This window comes from Mytilus californianus, unplaced genomic scaffold (assembly GCF_021869535.1).
Source record: "Mytilus californianus isolate M0D057914Y unplaced genomic scaffold, xbMytCali1.0.p SCAF_3, whole genome shotgun sequence".
Classification (NCBI taxonomy): Eukaryota; Metazoa; Mollusca; class Bivalvia; order Mytilida; family Mytilidae; genus Mytilus; species Mytilus californianus.
The window spans coordinates 58,023,021-58,043,801 of NW_026262679.1; the positions used below are offsets into that span (position 1 = coordinate 58,023,021).

Sequence of the window (20,781 nt, forward strand, 5' to 3'; positions counted from 1 at the left end):
GTGGTATGATTGCCAATCAGACAACTCTCCACCAGAGACCAAATGTTGTAGAAGTTAGCAACCATAGGTCACTGTACAGCCATCAACAATGAGCAAAACCCATATTGCATAGAATGCTATAAAAGGACCCAAAATGACAAATGTAAAACAATTCAAACGATTTATGTACAAAACAATAAACAAAATACAAATATGATATACAGCATCATTAAGACTGCTATATCTGATACACAAACAGGCATTCATTTATTCTTTACCTACCTTTGATCTAATGTCATGTCTGACTCATCCATCATGATTATTTACAATTTTCCTGTAAAACAACAAAGAAAATCATATCAGTAAGACAATGTTAAAAAGGACGATTTGAAGGAAGGCTAGTGTTTACTTAGGTTTTTCTAATAATCAAAAAATCAAATATATGGTTAATAGTATAAATGTTACGTTCCTTTTAAAAAAACAAAACAGTGTTTTTTCTCAAATTAAACATTCATTATTATAATGTTGTTATGCTTTTGGACAAAAATATTTCTTTTGAGACGCTGACTTTCTAAATGTAAACAATTTTGTTTCATGTTGTATTAAAATTTTAATATTAATGTTAACAACTATATATAATTTCCCCATATTACGATAGTCTGTAAGATAAATTCGTTACATCGTGTGCTAGTAACATAATACGACATATACATGTGATATATGGGGTCAGTAAATCCCATAAGGGGCTTAGACTTCACTCGCTCTCGCCCCATGTGGAATTTACTGATCCTGTATATATCGTATAAGGTCACTAGCACACGGTATAATATAAGTTATATGGTTCACTACTGACCCCCTAAGGATCCATAGAGGGTTAGTGAAATCCATAGGGGTTGAGGCCTAAGGCCCAATCTCCTATGTATTTTACTCACCCTCTATGGTCCGCAGTGAACCGTGTAACGAATTTATCGCACACGGGACTTTTCATGCAGCGTTTTGTAGAAAAAGAAACAATGAAAAACAACAAAATCAATAGATGACGTCACCATTAACAGTAGACGTGATGTCATGAACCCCCTATGAAATTTACTAACCCCCTACCGATCCATAGGGGGTCACCACGTGGCGGCTTTAAAACAATCACAACTTCATAATTTACCCGCGGTGCGATAACTAATAATATTATTCTTTAACAATACATTACAGTTCAATTATATCACATGCAACATGATACAAGGGTCTGACAAATCTTATACTTCAGTCTAATTTTGTTTTGTTTTTAGTATTGATTGTAAAATAAGGGAGTGTATCATAGTTGATAAAGTCACCCAAAACAATGTTAAACAGGCAAAGCACATATAAGTACAGTACATTTTAAGTCTTGCTCCTATAAATGTTCCTATGGGACAAGAAGTCCAACTAGTCCAACATATGTCTGACTGTAATTAACCCCTGCAGTGATATTACCTGTGTAATACCTTGCTGGTAGGTTGTAAATTAATTTGTAGCTGTGATTGGTAAATTTGGATTCTTACCTGTAAAGACTTTTAAAGATTTATGGATGATATTCACTGTTTTAGTATAGAAAATATCAGATAAAACAAGAATGTGTCCATAGTACAAGGATGCCCCACTCACACTATCATTTTCTATGTTCAGTGGACCGTGAAATTGGGGTCAAAACTCTAATTTGGCATTAAAATTACATGTAGAAAGATCATATCATATGGAACATGTGTACTAAGTTTAAAGTTGATTGGACTTCAACTTCATCAAAGACTACCTTGACCAAAACTTTAACCTGAAGCGGAACAGGCGGACAGACGAACGAACGGACTCACAGACCGAAAAACATAATGCCCCTAGGTGGGGCATAAAAATGGCACTAGATATTATCACTTTCTAAAAGGGAACTCTAAGAAGAACTATGAAATTGTGTATTTCAACTATGCTAAATCTATTCTAACATTCTAGTTATTAGGCATAGACAAATCAATTGTAATTTATTCAAAACTCAGGAAATTAATCAGTTTTAAAAAATAAACTTTTCATTTTTCTTTTGATATCACGCTCCCTGTAAGAGCCTCTACATTTATTCTTTCGTGTCAATCATTGCTCGAATTCGACCCTGGTCATCCAAATCAATTGTGCAGATGATAGATTTATGTAACATATTTCACTATCTTTATAAAGAAAATTACGGATAAAAAAATACAGAACAGGATATTAATTTTTTGTTACATTTATAAAACTCTCTAAAAAGAAACGCTCAAGACAAACTTCGACATGTTCGGAATTGTTCAATCCCTCTGAGCTTCATTACTTGCAATGCTTTTGTCATACATGAATAAATCAATTGTGATTTTTAATCAAAACTCGGAAAATTAATCAGCTCTAAAAAATAAACTTTTATTTTTTTCTTCCAACTTTACGCTTCCCGTAAGAGCCTTATCATTTATTCTTCTCTATCAATTGTTACACTCATTTGACCCTGGTCATTTAAATGACTTTTGTTTACCGTTAAGTAATTTCTTAAAATCTTAGCCTGTGCAGTCGTAATTTCTTAAAATCTTAGCCTGTGCAGTCGGCAGGTTTTTGTAAACTGTTGTCAGCCAGTTCTAACTTTTTTATAAAATGAGTAATCAAGGTCAAGTTCATTTTACGAATCAATCAAGTGATTTTAAACGATATACTGATTACCCGTAACTGAATTTATTGGAATATATGTTTCCCAATGTTTACAATACCGTTAACATGCTCTTATTTAATCCATTCTTTTTCATTTGTTTAATTAATTATCAAATAACAGCTTTGTTTGCAACCGTGACAAAAATTATTGCGTATCCGATTTTAACGGTATTAATGGATTGTAATGCATGATTAATTTTACGCCAACTTGATAAAGAATACTTTTAATTTGAAATGTTATTTAAGGAAAGGAAATTATACTTATCTGAATTGTATAAACAATTGAAAATTGTATCTTTTTTCAGGAAATATAAGGCGTTTGCGGCGATACATGAAACACATCAATTACTCATTTTAATAAGAGTGGCCTTTTCTTTTGGAAATATATGTGTCATAGATTTTTAAAAGAATGAATAAGCTATAAATATAATAAATTGATCATTACATCCCACTTTCAGCAATAAAATGTATCTATATAAAATATGCGACACAAGAGAGAGGTATACTTATTTCGAAAAAGAATAATACCAACTATGAGGACTTCTTGTGCATTGTGTAATTAGTATCGTAAGCCTTTAAAGTTGTCATAATGGTCAAACTTTGTTGCTTATTTATTTAATTTTAACAAACGTAAAATAATTAATAATTATAAACATCCATCGTTTTTCTCTAGTAAATACATAAATCACTGGTACACATTGTATAGGCTTTGAAGTTGGATGGATGGTTGTTTAACGTCCAGTGACAAATTCTGCATATTCAGAACAACCTTCTTTCTCTTTGCTGTTGGTGTTTATTATTCAGGTTATTCAGTTCGTTATGATTACGAATTTGTTTTCATTTTTATATTTTTGGTGAAAAATAATCTTATTCTCATTCATATTCTTACCAATATACAATTTGAGTTGAACATTTACCATTAAGACAACCTTTTAAAAGTTCATGCAAAGTCCCTTGTATTTTCGATAATAATAATGAAAGAATAATTAAATCTTAATTATAGTTATAAATATATATACAATATATACATAGAACTTTAATTTTTATCAGTAGCATTGTTATTCTCCGAAATCCAAACGACTTTTTGACACTTCACAGGAGAGAGCTAGGTAAAAAAAACAATCACTGGTACTCATTGTATGAAATGAATTCACCTCTTTACTATCAAAAATCAATACAACTACGATGTACGATGTACGTGTTCTACATCTGGCCATAAATTAAATTACATGGGGATTGACGACTTGTGCCAATTTAACATCTTGGTTTTATATTTTCATCCAGAAGTTGTTCACATAGTTTAAATATATATACCTATAGCTGATTGATAGACCATGATATAAATGTATTTAAATTGGAACATATCTTTTAACTTCATTTGAATATGCTGAATCCTATATTTAAATTGTAATTTATTAAGTCCATCAGTTTGAAATTATCTAATTGTCGGCACCCATGACAATATTTGTTTTGCAGCAAAAGGCGCAATGCGTATCTATTTTTCTTGTTAAAGTATTTATAGATTGTAACAAACTTTTGGAGCACATGTTTTATTGCAGAATTTCATGAATGAAATATTTTATGGACACAATTTATTGTGTACTTTCCCTAACATGAACGAGCAAAAAGAAAACGTTTATATTATTGATAGATAAAACGTAAAAAAGACAATGTACATGTAACAGTATATAAAATTGAGAATGGAAATGGGGAATATGTCAAAGAGACAACAACCCAACCAAAGAGTAGACAACAGACGAAGGCCACCAATGGGTCTTCAACGCAGCGAGAAAATCCCCTACCCGGAGGTGGTCCTCAGCTGGCCCCTAAATAAAATTGTGTACTAGTTCAGTGAAAATGGACGTCACACTAAACTCCAAAACATATAAATGAACTAAAATTAAAAAACATACAAGACTTACAAAGGCCAGAGGCTCCTGACTTGGGACAGGCGCAAAAATGCGGCGGGGTTAAACATGTTTCTCTGCGTGATATGAAAATAATGTATTAATCCTTATTTTTATAAATAAATGGTAAGTTATATGTAGTACGAAATTGTAAAATAGTTATTTCAAGATCGAAAGATAATGCTAACAACCGAAAAAAAAACAATAACAAATTATAACACGAACATGACAAAGAAACTAAAATTTATTGTAATAAAGTTACATCTATATCATTTTTCGTCAATTGCATACGACAAGAGAATTATGTGTAAATCCATTTACTGGTCAACACAGGTAGAGAAAAAGCGTTCAACTGTAACAGACCGATAAACGCATGCTGTCTTTCAGTGGCGATTAAGGATAAAAGGGTTCATGTAGTAGCTGTACCTGTGAACCATTTTATTTATGACTGTCCGGGATGAGATGACGGACACGTTAGATGGCACCGGAAAACCAGTTTATTGAAAAACTGACGGAAAAGTTCTGTGCTTTACAACACAGATCATGCGTCGATGATGCAAGAAAAAACTTGAACTGTTAAAAAAATGGCGAACTTTTGTTTAAATTTAAGGACAAAATGGATCTATGATTACCTTTAAAGGTAAAATGGTAATGTATTTTTAAAATTTTAAAATTCTGAAAGGCGGATATGTGTTCTAATCAATTCTTACTTGCTTCTGGTTTACAGAATGGTGCTGAAGGTGTAAAAGGTGACAGTTCGAGGTGAGGTAGTTGGCAAAATTTTTCCTGAATAGACTTGATAAGGAATTTTAAGGCGGCCAAATCAGAAAATCGTTCTGGACTCAGAATCCCAAAAGGGATATTTTTTAGAATAATTTTCATGTATTCCCTTCTCCCTCTTCTTTTAGGTTACAATACACCATTAGATTTTATGGGCGCAGCCATTTTATGAGCATAACATGGTATTCAGAATTAAGAGTATAGCTAATCCTGATTGGTTGATAAGTGCGCTCGTTATTTTTTGTTATTAGAGACTTCGTGCATTCTGCATTATACCAAAGGCCAAATAAATTATTTTCCTTAGCCCTAACGGAGCTGAGATGTCTTTTAAACGCTTGGATGAGACACGTATTTTTAAGTGCAAAATTGATAGGCATGGGAGATAAGTACAAATCACGCTAAGAAAAGCAACGCGAACCTATATTTTTTGGACCAAAAAATACTGTCCTAATAACTTTTCTTTAATTCTAGCAAGGTTTCGTTAAAAAAATCAACTTTCTAAAGTCTGTATCTCGAAAAAGGCTATCATTGTCGCCTATGGGGAAATTAATTGTTTATTTCAATCTATACAGCGTCGACATTTCTTTATCATAGTGCTCAAAAAGTGTCAAAAACAGTAATTTTACTTGATATTTGATGTGAAACCGTATTTTTTGGTGACAAATGAATTATTGATTAACTAGTTTTTATGCTATAGTCTGTTTCATATTTGTATTGCATTTTACCTTAGAAACAAGGGTGGGTTCGACTTTTGACTTACTGTGGAGAGAATATGTCATTTTCTGAACTTCTGCTGATTTGTTTGAAAAAAGCACGTACACGTCTAGAGTTTTAATATACAAATCGATTTTTAAACATGACAATCTCGATCCAAGTGCTGTTATCGAAATTACCAAATTCAGTGAAAATGTACAGAAATGATCCCCTTCGAACATTGAAATGTTCACTCGAATGGCAGACTATAAAAATTAGAATAGGCATGACATTTTGTAGTTAACGAATAGTTTTCGATGTTTAAACACAAATATTTACACATTTTTCATATTTTGAAATGCTATAGTCTGTTTCAAAAATGTACTTGTATACGAAAATGGTTTCATTTAAAACTGTTGTTCAAAATTCACTGTAGTAGTTACATATTGGATCGGTTTTGGTATCAATATAATCAGTACTTGATGACATATAAAGAATCATTGGAGAAAGTGGACATTATCTTCAGGCCCTTTTTAGCAGTACCGCATTTACTCCAAAAAATCAGAATTTTTTTTTCACATTTTTTGACTGGGGTCACCTCTGATAAAAAATTGTGAAAATTCAGAGAGTAATGCCAGAACGTTTTGAAGATGATTTTTATGTGGCATATATATTAGTGCATCTAACAAACTATGAATTGCATGATTCTAGAAAGTATTAAATACCGTATAGGTTCATACTTGCCAACCTCTGACAATGAAAAATCATGTCATGACATGACATGTCAAAAAGCGTGTGAAAATGTGTGATGTAGTTGCGGACTTTTTAATATGAACATTATACAAATTTGTTAATATAAAACAATAATATTCTACTGTAAAATTTTATTGCATTCAACAATGGCCTGATTTTGCTGCTTTCAAAACAACACTACTAGGCAAATATTCAAAATATCTGCCAGTTTGGTTACATTTACATGATAATAAGGCACACAATGTATCATTGAGTTCTGATCTGAAATCAGTGTAAATTTCTTTATAATTGAAAATGCTCTCTCACAGTAACAACTGTTAAATAATATAATTGGCAAAACTAAAATAGCTTTAACGTTTAAAATAGCAAGCTTTGAAAAAATGTCATATATATATATGATGTTTTTTTTTTTTGCCATTAAAAATGTCATCTATGTCTGCCATTGCGCTCCCCACAAATTATATATGTTGCTATTGTCCGGTCAAAATTCATCAGAAGACAGCTGGTACTCAGAGAACTGATCCAACAGTTTTGTGATATTCCCTTCCCATATGATCTGTGGAAATCTGTTGGCTAGATTTGAAACTGAAAAAGAAAAAAATCTTATAATTTGAATACCATTGAATACTTTATCAAATAGTACATGATTGATAATGTTTGCAGATGATCCAATATGAATATGAGAGTAACATAGGGTGCACATTGCATTGTTCGGCCCTCGATCACTTTCTTTTGATTGATTTTAACACGGACTCCCAACTTTTTTGGTACGTACACTGTTATCGTTTTCGTTTAGCCCTCGGCTCTTTCGACGACAGTACAGGTCCAGAAAGTGACCACTTTTTGCTTGACATTTCCCCAAAGTGAATTTGAGAGAAAGAAGTAACAAAACCTTAAAACCTACTTACAAACTTACCTGAAGTAAAGGGCTTTTGTTGTTCGTCCATATCGTAAATAAGCAAGTAACAATTTCTTCGAAATTCTCGGTATTTATCGTCTACTAATGAAAACACCCGTGAATCGCGATCTCAATAACGACCAAAAAATCAAAACAACAAAAAAGCGTGTAATAGCGTGTTAAGTGACGAAAAGCGTGTACACGCCATGTGACAAAATCCTCGCGTGTAAACCGTTGAAAAAGCGTGTATTACACGCGAATATCATGTGAGTTGGCAACTATGTATAGGTTACAATACACCATTAGATTTTATGGGCGCAGCCATTTTATGAGCATAACATGGTATTCAGAATTAAGAGTATAGCTAATCCTGATTGGTTGATATGTGCGCTCGTTATTTTTTGTTATTAGAGACTTCGTGCATTCTGCATTATACCAAAGGCCAAATAAATTATTTTCCTTAGCCCTAACGGAGCTGAGATGTCTTTTAAACGCTAGGATGAGACACGTATTTTTAAGTGCAAAATTGATAGGCATGGGAGATAAGTACAAATTACGCTAAGAAAAGCAACGCAAACCTATATTTTTTGGACCAAAAAAAAATACTGTCCTAATAACTTTTCTTTAATTCTAGCAAGGTTTCGTTAAAAAAATCAACTTTCTAAAGTCTGTATCTCGAAAAAGGCTATCATTGTCGACTATGGGGAAATTAATTGTTTATTTCAATCTATATCCTATATGATTCTTATATTTTGTAATAAGTCATTATAAGATCTTTGTAACCATGTACTTTGCGTACACTTAAAATAGATAAAACTATATATTTAGTCCTCCTGTATACGTATATGAGTCACCCAGTGTTTAATGAGGTTGCGTACTGATTTTCTCTGAAAATTTCTTATTTACATTCCCGCTGCCGGCAAAATCAAGGGAGGTAATAACTTATTTTCAACTTTCGCATCTTCAATGAAAACGAATGAACATTTAATTTTTTAAATGTACATTAAAAACTATATCATTCGTAAAATATCGAAAAAATTTGTTGAAATCAATACGTATAGTCAAATTTTGTAGAAAGAAAAAGATTTTGTCACCATTTTATAAAGGTTTAATTAGTTTTCGTTTTTCACAAGATTCTTAAAGACTCAAAATGGCTTCGAAGAAGAAACGTGTTGTGCAACTTGAAGAAAAAATGCAAGCCGACGAAGTCGTTGCCGATGATGAAGAAGCATCAAGTGGCATGGATGATGATGACAGTAGTGATTGTGAAGTTAATGAAGTAAGAAAAAACCCTGTCAACCAAATTAACAATATGAAAAAGTACTGAGTGAAAGGACGTTTTCTGGATAAAAGAGTTATCCCCCTTTTCCCACGGTTTTGTTTGTTCCTAAAACTGTTTGGCTACTGACATCTTAATATCAGATAGGTGTTTTTACTGTGAAAGAGATGGGATTTCGTATCAGCAGCTGTTTCAATAACTTTTACATTTTATTTACATAAATTAGTAACCTGATCTTAGACTTAGTATGGTATGGTGTCAGACATGTCCGTCGGACAGTATATTACACTGTGTACTCTGTCAAAAAGCAATTAACCCAAATAACCCCCACCATGTCAACGAATAAAGGATATCTTTCTAGTGTTCAAGAATATTTTCCATCAGGAACAGATATTATGGCATTGTTTATAACAAATTTTCCAGGGGAACTTCTGTTAGGCAGAACAGACATACGCTGACAAGACAACCCATAAATGGGGAAGAGATTCATATAGGGTCGCTATTCCTCAAATGAGGTATAATTTTCTAGTGTTGAATTATTTTTTTTTTAATCTACATTTTATACTTGAAATGACACATACTCACGAATAATGCAGCAAATTTTCCAAAAATGTTTTGGCATATTGCAAGATTATGAATTGAGTAATTTCCCCTTTGCATTAAAAAAAATCCTAGGTAGACCACTGTCAGCGTAATACAGTACAATATGTAATGTATGTCTAGCTCTACATGTAATTTAAGTACTCAAATGTATTTCAACTTTAACCTTGCAGGAAATTCAAGTAGAATTTGAAGCTAGAACGATTGAAGACAGTGATTTTCATGGTACTAGAGCATTGCTACAGCAGGTAAGTCGTCCACACTGGTCTTTATTTATATGTTTTATGGTTAACACTTTAACAACCCTTTTAAAATGCAAAAAAGAAGCATTCAGTTCTAATTTCAAAAAATAGAAAGTTACAAAAAAAAAAGTTTTTTTGTTTGCTTTGTTTAAACTATTCTTATGCATTGTTGTATGGCACCTACCATTATAGATAAATATCTGTGTACAACTATAGTTTGGTTTTCTTGTCATTACAGCTGTTTTTAAAAGCAAAGATAGATTTATCTGAGATGGCCAACACAATTATATCACAGAACTATATAGGAAGTGTTATAAAGGTTAGTTAATAATGTTATTAAGATCCTAATTAAATTTGTCCTGAACATACACATGTAAATGAAATATTTGCCACTGGATGTTAAGCAAACAACACTCAATCTGTCTAAATTAAAATTGATTTTAAAATTTGATAATTTGCCTAAATGAAATTTGAATCATGCTTTTGAAAAAGATATATGGTATAAAGTATGGGTTACAGGTTGTTTTTTTTTACAACTAAAGGTTATGCAAAATTTTCAGATTTTCTATAGATTATACATGAATTTTGTGTGATAGAAAGAAAACTTTATGACATAATTTAAAGATAAAATATGAAAATATGGCTCTTATAATGTGCTTTGTGCTTTCTGAATATAAAAAGAAAATTTTGGTCAAAGGACTAGTTTTCTTGCTACAAAATACACATAGACACACTCATTTTAAAAGGTACATTTTATGAGTTATCTCCCCTTATATGGCAAAGTGGGGGAAAATATAACTAAACAAATATTCTGTATTTGTTAAAACCGTCTTAAAAAAAGAAATCTTATAAATGCATTGCATTCCTCTCTTAAAATTTGAACATTTTTTAAAAGATCTAGATACTCTTTTCGCCTTTTTTACAACCCAAGATGGCAGAGACGCATAATATACCATAAAGGTGATGTTATTTTAATTTGATGTTTGAGATATCCCTCAATAGTGAGAGCAGACTGTTGTCTTTTCATATAAATGTTGGGTTCAAAATTTAATCATGTCAATGTGTAAAAAATGGTGAAAATCTGTATTACTTAAAAGCATCATTCTTTAGAATTAATTTCAGTTAAATTTCGATAAAAATGACAGAATATCAGTCTTCCTTTTGAAATGTCATTTCTAAGGATACTTTCAGTAAGAAAAGAAAGCTGTTTCTAGTTAAACAATTTAACGATACTCTTGAAAATAGCTCTTGATAAAAGTTAATTTTGATCTGTTCAGTTGCAAGAAAATTGATTAATACATAATGGTTTCTTTCTAAAATCAATTGTTATCTACCCTTTAGCAAATAGATATTCCAGACAGTGATGAAGAAGATGATGATATGGGAGAAGGTGACCCAGTTCTTGGTTTAATTACAGTTATCAACATCACTGAAAAACAGGTGGGATTTTATTTGTACATTACAAAATTTTGTATATCGTTTTATATCTGTTTTATATCTGTTTATATACAAAACTAGAAAGAAAATTTTACAAGCACAATTTCATGCACAACAATAAAAATGTTGACTTCCCTTTTTGGCGGAAAAAAAATGTGTAAATGTGGATTTGAATTTGATCAACAATTTTTCATATGGGATTATTATCTTAGGAATCCAGCATACCCTTTCTTTATCCAAATCAGTTCAAATTTCCTTCAGTCTTTTTTTCAGAACCTGTCTAAATAATATATTGTTAAAAAAAAATTTAACCTGAGTATTACTGTATATATGAAATATTTGTCACATAACATTAAGTGATCAACAATCTACATGTACAATGCATGGAAAATTTACATTTACAATTGTTAAGCCCTTTCATACAAAAGTTACATTACAGAATGTCGAGTGTGTTAAACAGTTCAGGTCAATGTTAATGGAGAAGTGTCAAGCATGTTCACAACAACAAAAAGAGAGGTTATCACAGATATTGACAGATGCAGAGCAACAAGTAGGATATCTGATATCAGAGAGATATATCAACATACCACCACAGATATCTGTCCCTATGTATGAATCTTTATTGTAAGTATACATGTACATGTACGTTAATACATATAAATTAAAACTTTTGCAGTATCTCTTGAAATTTCTGTCCTGTAAATCAATAGTACATGTATGTCACTATATACATGTATAAACCAATGATACCACTTCCTGTTTGCCAATAGTTTGGAATTTTTCAACACTCACTGTACAAGGAAAATTTTCGTCAACATTTTCTTGGCTGCTATGGAAGGGAATAATCAGTTATGCTTCAGTTTACATGTAACCTCAATCAGTTGCATGCAGTAACACAGGTCCAGACCCAGTATTTGGCTTGTTTATGCAGAAGTTTCATTTTTTGTGACACATAAACCTGAGACTTTGAGCTAAAACATAAAAATACCTGTCAACAAAATAAAATGCAGATTATCAGTCATGAAGAAAAAAATCTCATAAAGCTAATAGTAACCATTCATGTATGTTTTTAAGTAATTATGAAAAATATTCTGTTATTTTAGCAAAGAAATGGAGAAATGTACAAGAAAGAAAATGAAATATGATTTTGGACACTATATATTAATATCAAAGTGTTACAGACTTAAGGGTTCAGATCAGATGTTTTATACTAACGCTGAGGAGGAGTTCTTATCAAAGGTAAGCACTGATCAATTTACATGCTTTGCATTTGAAATCATGTATAAATCTTTTTATGAAAGAAGCATTTTCTTGAAATTATACCAAATCATTTTGTTATCAGGGAAAAGAATATCAGTATGCGTAGAAAAAATTCTTATTGATATGAAATCTTATGGTTCTACACTGTTATGTTGGTGGCTGTACTTCATAGAAAATTTCATAAAGCTACATCGTAAACAGACCAGGAAGACATGATCTTTTGCAATGCCCAAAACAAACTGTTCAGAATTTCAATGCAGGAAAACAAAAACCAATTTAGCTTTACTTCAAACTATAACTCAGCGAATTGATGTCCATCCCAAAAAATACTAGACTCAATGATTGAACAACACAGCATACAACTTGCATGCAAACAAAATAACATTTGGATTTACAAACAAGCTGTTTCCATCTTTTTCCTTTCGTACTGTTGGTACTTATATTAAAGAAATAAAGGATTATGTCAGTTTTTAAATTAGCCAACATAAATTTTCTAATATGAAGATTAAAGTTATGTTATTTTTATATAATTTGACCATTGTATACAAAATATTTCATCGTATTTTATTAATACATATTATGTGAAAATTAACTTTTCTTGTAATAATATTTATTTTGTTTTACAGGAATGTGAATTTTCCTTCACATACTCTGTTGCATCAGAGCGGGATACTGTGGTGGATGGGAAGTGGGATGCTGAGGATCAGATGGAGGCTATGAGAACTGTGCTTGTGATACCAAGAGAAAATCTCCAAACAGCTGTGGCTAACATTAAAACAGCTTTAGCTGCTACTTAAAAATAAATTTTATCTTTGTCTTAAATGCATATTTTATTGACAATTTTAAGGATGCTTTCTGCTGACATTTTCATTTTCCTCTGTGTTTTGTAAGCCCTGCGGCCTTTCTTAGGATGTAATGCATTTAGATATTTGGTCCACAACCCCATATTTGTCAATACTGAGGATTCATCATTATTAGTGGGATACAAAAATGGCAAATATGACCACCTTGGCCTATTCTAATTTCTGATTTGCTGGACTTTGAAAGTTTTCTTCTCAAGAACCATTGAATTACTAAAACCAGACTTCAATGATATTTTGTTTGAAAGTCCTATACCAATGTTATTTTTGTCAAGCAATTATAAAAAAAAATGACTTTTAGCAGTGGTCAAAGTTTACATTGAAACCCTATATGAAAATATATTTATTTATATTTTCAAGAACAAATGAAGTGCAATGAAACAAAACCATACATGAATGTTCTTTAGAGGGTACTAACTAAGCGTTGTTACTTTTGTTCTGATGAAAAGTTTATTGTGGGTCCAAGGGTTTCTATACATATTGTTATTGTAAAAAGTCATTCCAAAGGTGAGAGGAAGTAATTCTTGATTGCTATAAGAATGTCCAAACTAAGCTTTCATATAATTTTCTTTTAAAAGTCTTCTATATTCATAAGAATAGGACATAAGTTTGAATTAAAACATGTTATATACAGTAACATACATGTATATGTGAAATTACAATATACTGTTACTAAAATTCCATTGGAGATAGTCTAAAATCATTGATCTTTTGGAATATTGATCTTAAGATAATGTCTTAATGTTGTGGACATGATGTAATTCAACTTTTGCAATTGGATACAAAGTCGGAATATCATTTTGTGACCTCATTAACTTGTGTTTCATTTTTCCGTTTTTAATATCTCTATCTATGTGGTACTATAATGTGTATACATTCAGCTGGAGAATCATCTTTGTCTAGTTTAAATTGGTTCTGAAGTTTTACAGATTTCTGCATCTTAACTCTATGCAATATTACAATCAAGGAGTATTTTATTTCAAGAGATTTTTATACTGGTTTTACGAATCTTTAAGTTTGATGTGAAGTAACACAAGTTAATTTGTAGTGCAAGCAATAATGCTTTGATGTTATGGTACGAGTCATTGTCTGCGTAAACTATGTTTAATTACAATACCAATGTATCATTTGACCTATCCTAATAAACTATTTGGCAAAATGTTCCTTGGGCAGAAAACTTGACCTGGTTGTAATCTTCTGGTTTGTTGCCCCGCCTATTTCTGGAAAGGACTCCTAAACAGTGATTTTGACTAGTTTTAATAACAATGTATTCCCAACGCCAAGATGGAGCAGGTGTATAGTTGTGTATCTGTCTGTCCTTTGTCAGTCATTTTTGTTTCTGGATGCTAACTGCAATACTTCAGATTGCATCAATACTGAGATATATGGTGACATATAATGAGAGGAAAATTCTATTGATTTTCAGGTCACAACCTCTAAGGTCAAGTTCATTGTTACAAAAAATAGACTGAACTGCATGCAGAAAACTAAAGTCGCAATGCTAAATCCAATACTACCAACAACAAAAAAATTGCGACTATACTTGAATACATTGTCAAATACAATGAAATGAAGAACTCTTTTGATATTAAGTCATTAGTCCAAGGTCAAGGTCAATGCTACTAACAACAGACTGGAATTGTGCAGTAAAGTGGTATCTGGATTCTTATCAAATACTAATTATGGGTTGGCAACCTTACTTGGATCATGGTCACATATCATAAGAAAAGCTTATTGATTTTATGTAACCACATCAAAGGTCAAGGTCATAGTTATTAAAAAAAAGATCTAAATTTGAGCAGAAAACTTGTTTCCAGATGCTTAATCAAATACTACATGTATGGGAGGGCAAACTTACATGGATATAGTTCTTGTGTAATAAGAGGAAGATCCCTACTGATTTTTCAAGTCATAAGGTCTAAGGTTTTAGTTAATAAATATAGATGAGTATCTTAAAAAAAATGGAAAATCTATATCATCAGGTCAAATTAAGCTGTCCCCGTTTATATGGAGGGGTGTTGTGTACTCAAAGTACTTTAATTTGCATTCTTGTTATATACAGTTTTTTGTTGTTTTTTTTAAATCTCTCTAAGAAGAATGTTGCTAAATCTGATATAGCCTTAAATGGAAGAATCGCCTTTTGCTGTTAATAACTTAGAAAATATGTACGCATTTTTTCAGAGTGTCCATGTCTGTGTTTACATTTATAAAATTTTAATCATCCATGAAACTACAAGGCCAATTTGAACACTCTTGGGAGAAAAAATGTAAATTCTTTAATAAAATGATGATCCTCCAGAGGAAAAAATGATTTGGATTGGTCATTTCTCTTATTTCTTCTCTGAAACTTCATGGCCACATCTGATGGAATTTTACAGGAATAATGATGGGGTGACATAAATGATGTAGTGATGATGCCACAAAGGCACAATAGTCCCCCTTGAACCCTAAGGGAAATCACATTTTTCGTTCTCAAAATCTACTTGGATGAACTGCCCCAAACTTGCAAGAAATGAAGAATGGAAGATTTCATATTTCATTTAATCTGAATTAGTCAAACATTGCTATTCTTGATCCTGTTTACTCATTTAGCCTAATGAAAATATGAAAAACATAAGCTGATTTGTAACCTGTAGAGCTGCAAATAATGCACAGTATATTGGTCTCCTACATAAATTCTGCTTTCGTTCAAATCAGCTGACTAACAGGGCACCTATACAGCCAGAAGTAATTCTTACTTCCTATCAATTGAAAAGTTGCTACTGAATATATACACATAGATTTAATAGGTGCTTTTTCGGTTGTAAAGGTGGTTGTTGACATTGGGCTTAGTTCCAGGTGACCAATACAGGTTCTTAAGAGCCTTGAGTTTTGAATTATTTGTTATAATGATACCGGTTAACATTTTTTACACTTAAGTATGCTTTGGTTCTTTTGCTTAATATATGTAATTTATTGATGTTTGATGTGATAAAATAAAATATAGGAAGTATACCTTGTTTGGTATTTATTCCAAACGGACCATAGAGAGACAAATAAGGATTACTTTAAATTCCTCAATCTTATGTTTAAGGTTTAGAGATTTGGTGATTTTGGTTAACAAATTGGTGTTTTCTCCAATACAGTTTACAAGAATGTTTAGTCTAGTCACCCCTGTAATTTGTATTGCACTAAATCCTTTGCAGGGTGAAATATAGATTAAGGTACATGCATCAAAATACTTCACAAGTAGCCAATCTTGCCTTATTAGTCCCCTACCGACGAAGTCGAAGGGGACTTTAGGTTTGCACTCTGTCCGTCTGTCTGTCCGTCCGTCCGTCTGTCCATCCGTCAGTATGGCAAATCAGTTTTCCAGACTTTTTTTCTTCATGCTTGAAGATATTGATTTGATATTTGGTGTATTGTTTCATCATGACAAGTTACAGGTCAAGTTGGATTTTCACGATTTTAGCTTTTCTCCTTGTTCAGTTAAAGCCCTTTCCCTAGAATTAAATTTTTGATGAAATACTTATTAATTACTAGAATTCTGTTCAAAGGGAATTAACTCATTTTTTAACTTTCCCTAGAATTAAATTTTTGATGAAATACTTATTAATTACTAGATTTCTCTTCAAAGGGAAATAACTCATTTTTATATGGTATGACGTTGGCGTCGTCATCGTCCGAAGACACATTAGTTTTCGCACTCTAACTTTAGTTTAAGTGAATGGATCTCAATGAAATTTTACCATAAGGTTCAATACCACAAAAGGAAGGTTGGGATTGATTTTGGGGGTTATGGTACCAACAGTTAAGGAATTAGGGGCCAAAAATAAGCATTTTTGTAACTTCCAGACATAACTTGTGTGTAAGTGTATGGATCTCTCTGACATTGTACCACAAGGTTCCATATCACAAAGGGAATGCTGGGATTGATTTTGGGGGTAATTGCCTCCAAATTTTAGGAATTAGGGGCCAAAAAGGGGCAAAAAACAAGCATTTTTCTAGTTTCGTGACAATAACTTGTGTGTAAGTCTATGGATCTCTCTGAAATTGTATCACAAGGTTCCATATCACAAAGGGAATGCTGGGATTGATTTTGGGGGTAATTGCCTCCAAATTTTAGGAATTAGGGGCCAAAAATGGGCAAAAAACAAGCATTTTTCTAGTTTCATGACAATAACTTGTGTGTAAGTGTATGGATCTTTATGAAATTGTACTGCAAGGTTCCATATCACACAGGGAAAGCTGGAATTGAGTTTCGGGGTAATTGCCCAAAATGTTTAGGAATAAGGGGCCAAAAAGGGGCCAAAAATAAGCATTTTTCTAGTTTCCAGACAATAACTTGTGTTCAAGTGTATGGATCTCTCTGAAATTGTACTGCAAGGTTCCATACCTCAAAGGGAAGGCTGGGATTGATTTTGGGGGTAATTCCCTCAAAATTTTAGTAATTAGGGGCCATAAAAGGGCAAAAAAACAAGCATTTTTCTAGTTTCAGGACAATAACTCGTGTGTAAGTGTATGGATCTTTATGTAATTGTACTGCAAGGTTCCATATCACAAAGGGAAAGCTGGGTTTGAGTTTTGGGGTAATTGCCCTAAACATTTAGGAATTTGGGGCCAAAAAGGGGCTAAAAAACAAGCATTTGTCTAGTTTCCAGACAATAACTTGTGTTCAAGTGTATGGATCTCTCTGAAATTGTACTGCAAGGTACCATACCACACAGGGAAGGCTGGGATTGAGTTTGGGGGTGATGAATCATAAGGGGGTTCAAAAAATTGGGGGGGGGGGGTTTCCTTTTTTCTTTAAATTTTCCATTTTAAATTGGTTATTTCTGATTTATATATAAAAGCAAATAATAATGATATGGTTTGAATAGGTAAATTAAAGTTTTTTAAGTTCTTAGACCACTTTCATTCTGTGTCATAAACCTATGCTGTGTCAAATATTTAATTACAATCCAAATTCAGTGCTGTATCAAGCTTGAATGTTGTGTCCATACTTGCCCCAACTGTTCAGGGTTCGACCTCTGCGGTCGTATCAAGGTGCGCCCCAGCGGAGCATTTTATTTTTTAAGATTTGTAAAAGACATTGTACATTGTTTGTATTAAGATAAATGACATTTTGGATTTTTTTCCTTTTCTTTAGTAAATTGTTTGAAGAATGTAGTGGTAGGTTTGCTCCATTACAATGAATTTTTAACCGGTAGGGGACTATGTATTGCAATGCAATAATCACAGAATGCTTGTTTGGTGTTATTTGTATTCAGTTACTGTAAATTCAGAAATTATTGTGTGCATTTATTATTGCCATTTTTGAAGAATAGACAAAAATGCTGGATTTATTATTGTGATTTCAGGAAAATCTGCATAAAGATATATGTATCAGATTTCAGATTGTGAGTTCTTATTATTGTGATCCTAACACAGTCGCAATATAAGCATTAATAAAAACCTCGCAATAATTTCTGAATTTACAGTATCCCAGGATGAAGACCTAGAAGGGTTTTATTGATTTATCCTGGTCAGTTTATCCATCTGTACCTTTTGGTGTCACTAGTGAAGTTGGAAACTGCTTCTTTATTAAAATATCTGAGTTAAGTATGGTTTTTGGCGAGATCCATGTTCAATCTTTCAACATTACAACCTTCTTCCATATCACATCATAATTCACCAATAACTATACTCTACACATGATTGGTTATTAAGTATCACATGTATGTCCATTGGTCAGACCTCCATGGTGGTATATCAGTGGTACCATTACTTTAAACTTTTTCTCTAATTTATTGTGCATTTAAACCTGTTCTGACCAGCTTGATAAATTTTTGATTAATCATTTATTGATTAAATTGTTGTGTGTAATTTCCTCAAAATTTATTCAGAATAATAGACTTGAATTTTTCATTTACCCACTAGAGAAACAAATTCTACCACTTTACCCCCATTATGGTATTAATCCACTTAAAACATCACTCAATGGATCATCTGAATAAGGTAAGGGTCTGGTTATTTCTGTCTGACATGTATACCATTGAACAAATCTAAAAATAATATTGTTTTTCACCTAGTCATATAGTTTAAGAGGCACTTATCTAATTCCAAAATCAAATAAATGTGGACAGTGTCCACATGTGGACACAGATGATGCCCCCACTTGCATATCATATACATGTAGTTATAAAGGGACATAACTGAAGAACGGTAAAAGTGGCACTACCCAAATTTGAACTTGATCTGAGTTTTGTGGTAATAACTATGTGTGGAAGTCTCATTACATTTGGTTGAGGCTAAATTAAGTAGAGAACAGAAACTAAAAATTCAGCAATTTTTCTATTTGTAAACACGCATAACTCTAGAACGGTTGTGTATAAGTTTTATAACATTTAGTCGAGACAAAACTAAAGTTAGAGAACGGAAACGAAAAATTCAGCAATTATGTTTATAAACAGACATAACTCAAGAATGGTAAAAGTGTCGCCACCAAATTTCGTACTTAATCTGTATTATGTAGTAATAAGGATTGTGTATAAGTTTCATAACATTTGGTTGAGGCAAACTAAAGTTAGAAAACGGAAACAAAAAATTTGTACTTGATCTTAGTTTTGTGGTAATGAATATTGTGTATAGGTTTCATAATGTTTGGTTGGGGCAAACTTAAGTTACAGAATGGAAACTAAAAATTTTGCAATCTTTCGATTTATAAAGGGGCATAACTCAATAATGGTTAAAGTGACACTACCAAAATGTCAAAATTAAACATTGCATTGTATAAAGCATTGATTGTAGTTGATTCAACTATAATCATGGACAAAGGAAGATAACTCCAATTTTAAAAATTACTTGATATTTAGAAGAAAATAAAAATTTTGCAATTTTTCCATTTATAAAGGGCATAACTCTAGAAGTTAAAGTGACGCCACAAAATTCAAACTTCATCTGTGTTTTGTGGTAATAAGCATTGTGTATAAGTTTCATAACATTTGGTTGAGGCAAACTTAATTAATAGAACGGAAACTAAAAATTTTGCAATTTTTCCATTTATAAAGGGGCATAACTCTAGAACGGTTAAAGTGACGCCACCAAAATTCAAACTTTATCTGTGTTTTGTGGTAATAAGCATTGTGTATAAGTTTCATAACATTTAGTTGAGGCATACTTTAGTTAGAGAACGGAAACTAAAAATTTTGCAATTTTTATACGACCGCAAAAATTAAAAATTTTTTGGTCGTATATTGGTATGACGTTGGCGTCGTCGTCGTCCGGCGTCGTCCGAAGACACATTGGTTTTCGCACTCTAACTTTAGTTTAAGTGAATGGATCTCCATGAAATTTCACCATAAGGTTCAATACCACGAAAGGAAGGTTGGGATTGATTTTGGGGGTTATGGTACCAACAGTTAAGGAATTAGGGGCCAAAAAGGGG

General features: G+C 32.2%; 2 protein-coding genes across 6 annotated transcripts in view; one reads left to right on the forward strand and one right to left on the reverse strand.

Annotated features, from left to right (window-relative positions):
- LOC127733014 (nuclear pore complex protein Nup107-like) overlaps window positions 1–8,649 on the reverse strand; it is a 40,508-nt gene extending 31,859 nt beyond the window's left edge. For 2 of the 5 annotated variants that reach the window (XM_052242267.1, XM_052242263.1), the window contains exons 1-2: window positions 8,577–8,649; window positions 262–313 (exon numbers count right to left, since the gene is read on the reverse strand). In XM_052242267.1, coding sequence (XP_052098227.1) covers window positions 262–296 — 35 coding nt within the window. In that variant the 5' untranslated portion in view covers window positions 297–313; window positions 8,577–8,649. Of the gene's footprint in view, window positions 1–261; window positions 314–5,284; window positions 5,370–8,497; window positions 8,517–8,576 lie in introns of those variants that run through there. The other 3 variants (XM_052242265.1, XM_052242264.1, XM_052242266.1) reach the window with 3 other exon arrangements.
- Window positions 8,650–8,842: 193 nt separating this feature from the next.
- On the forward strand, window positions 8,843–16,368 carry LOC127733035 (protein BCCIP homolog). Its single transcript, XM_052242302.1, has 7 exons — window positions 8,843–8,977; window positions 9,751–9,825; window positions 10,058–10,138; window positions 11,161–11,259; window positions 11,696–11,880; window positions 12,360–12,495; window positions 13,143–16,368. The coding sequence occupies exons 1-7, from the start codon at window positions 8,849–8,851 to the stop codon at window positions 13,311–13,313; spliced, it is 876 nt and encodes a 291-aa protein (XP_052098262.1). The 5' UTR covers window positions 8,843–8,848; the 3' UTR covers window positions 13,314–16,368.
- The last annotated feature ends 4,413 nt before the right edge of the window (window positions 16,369–20,781 follow it).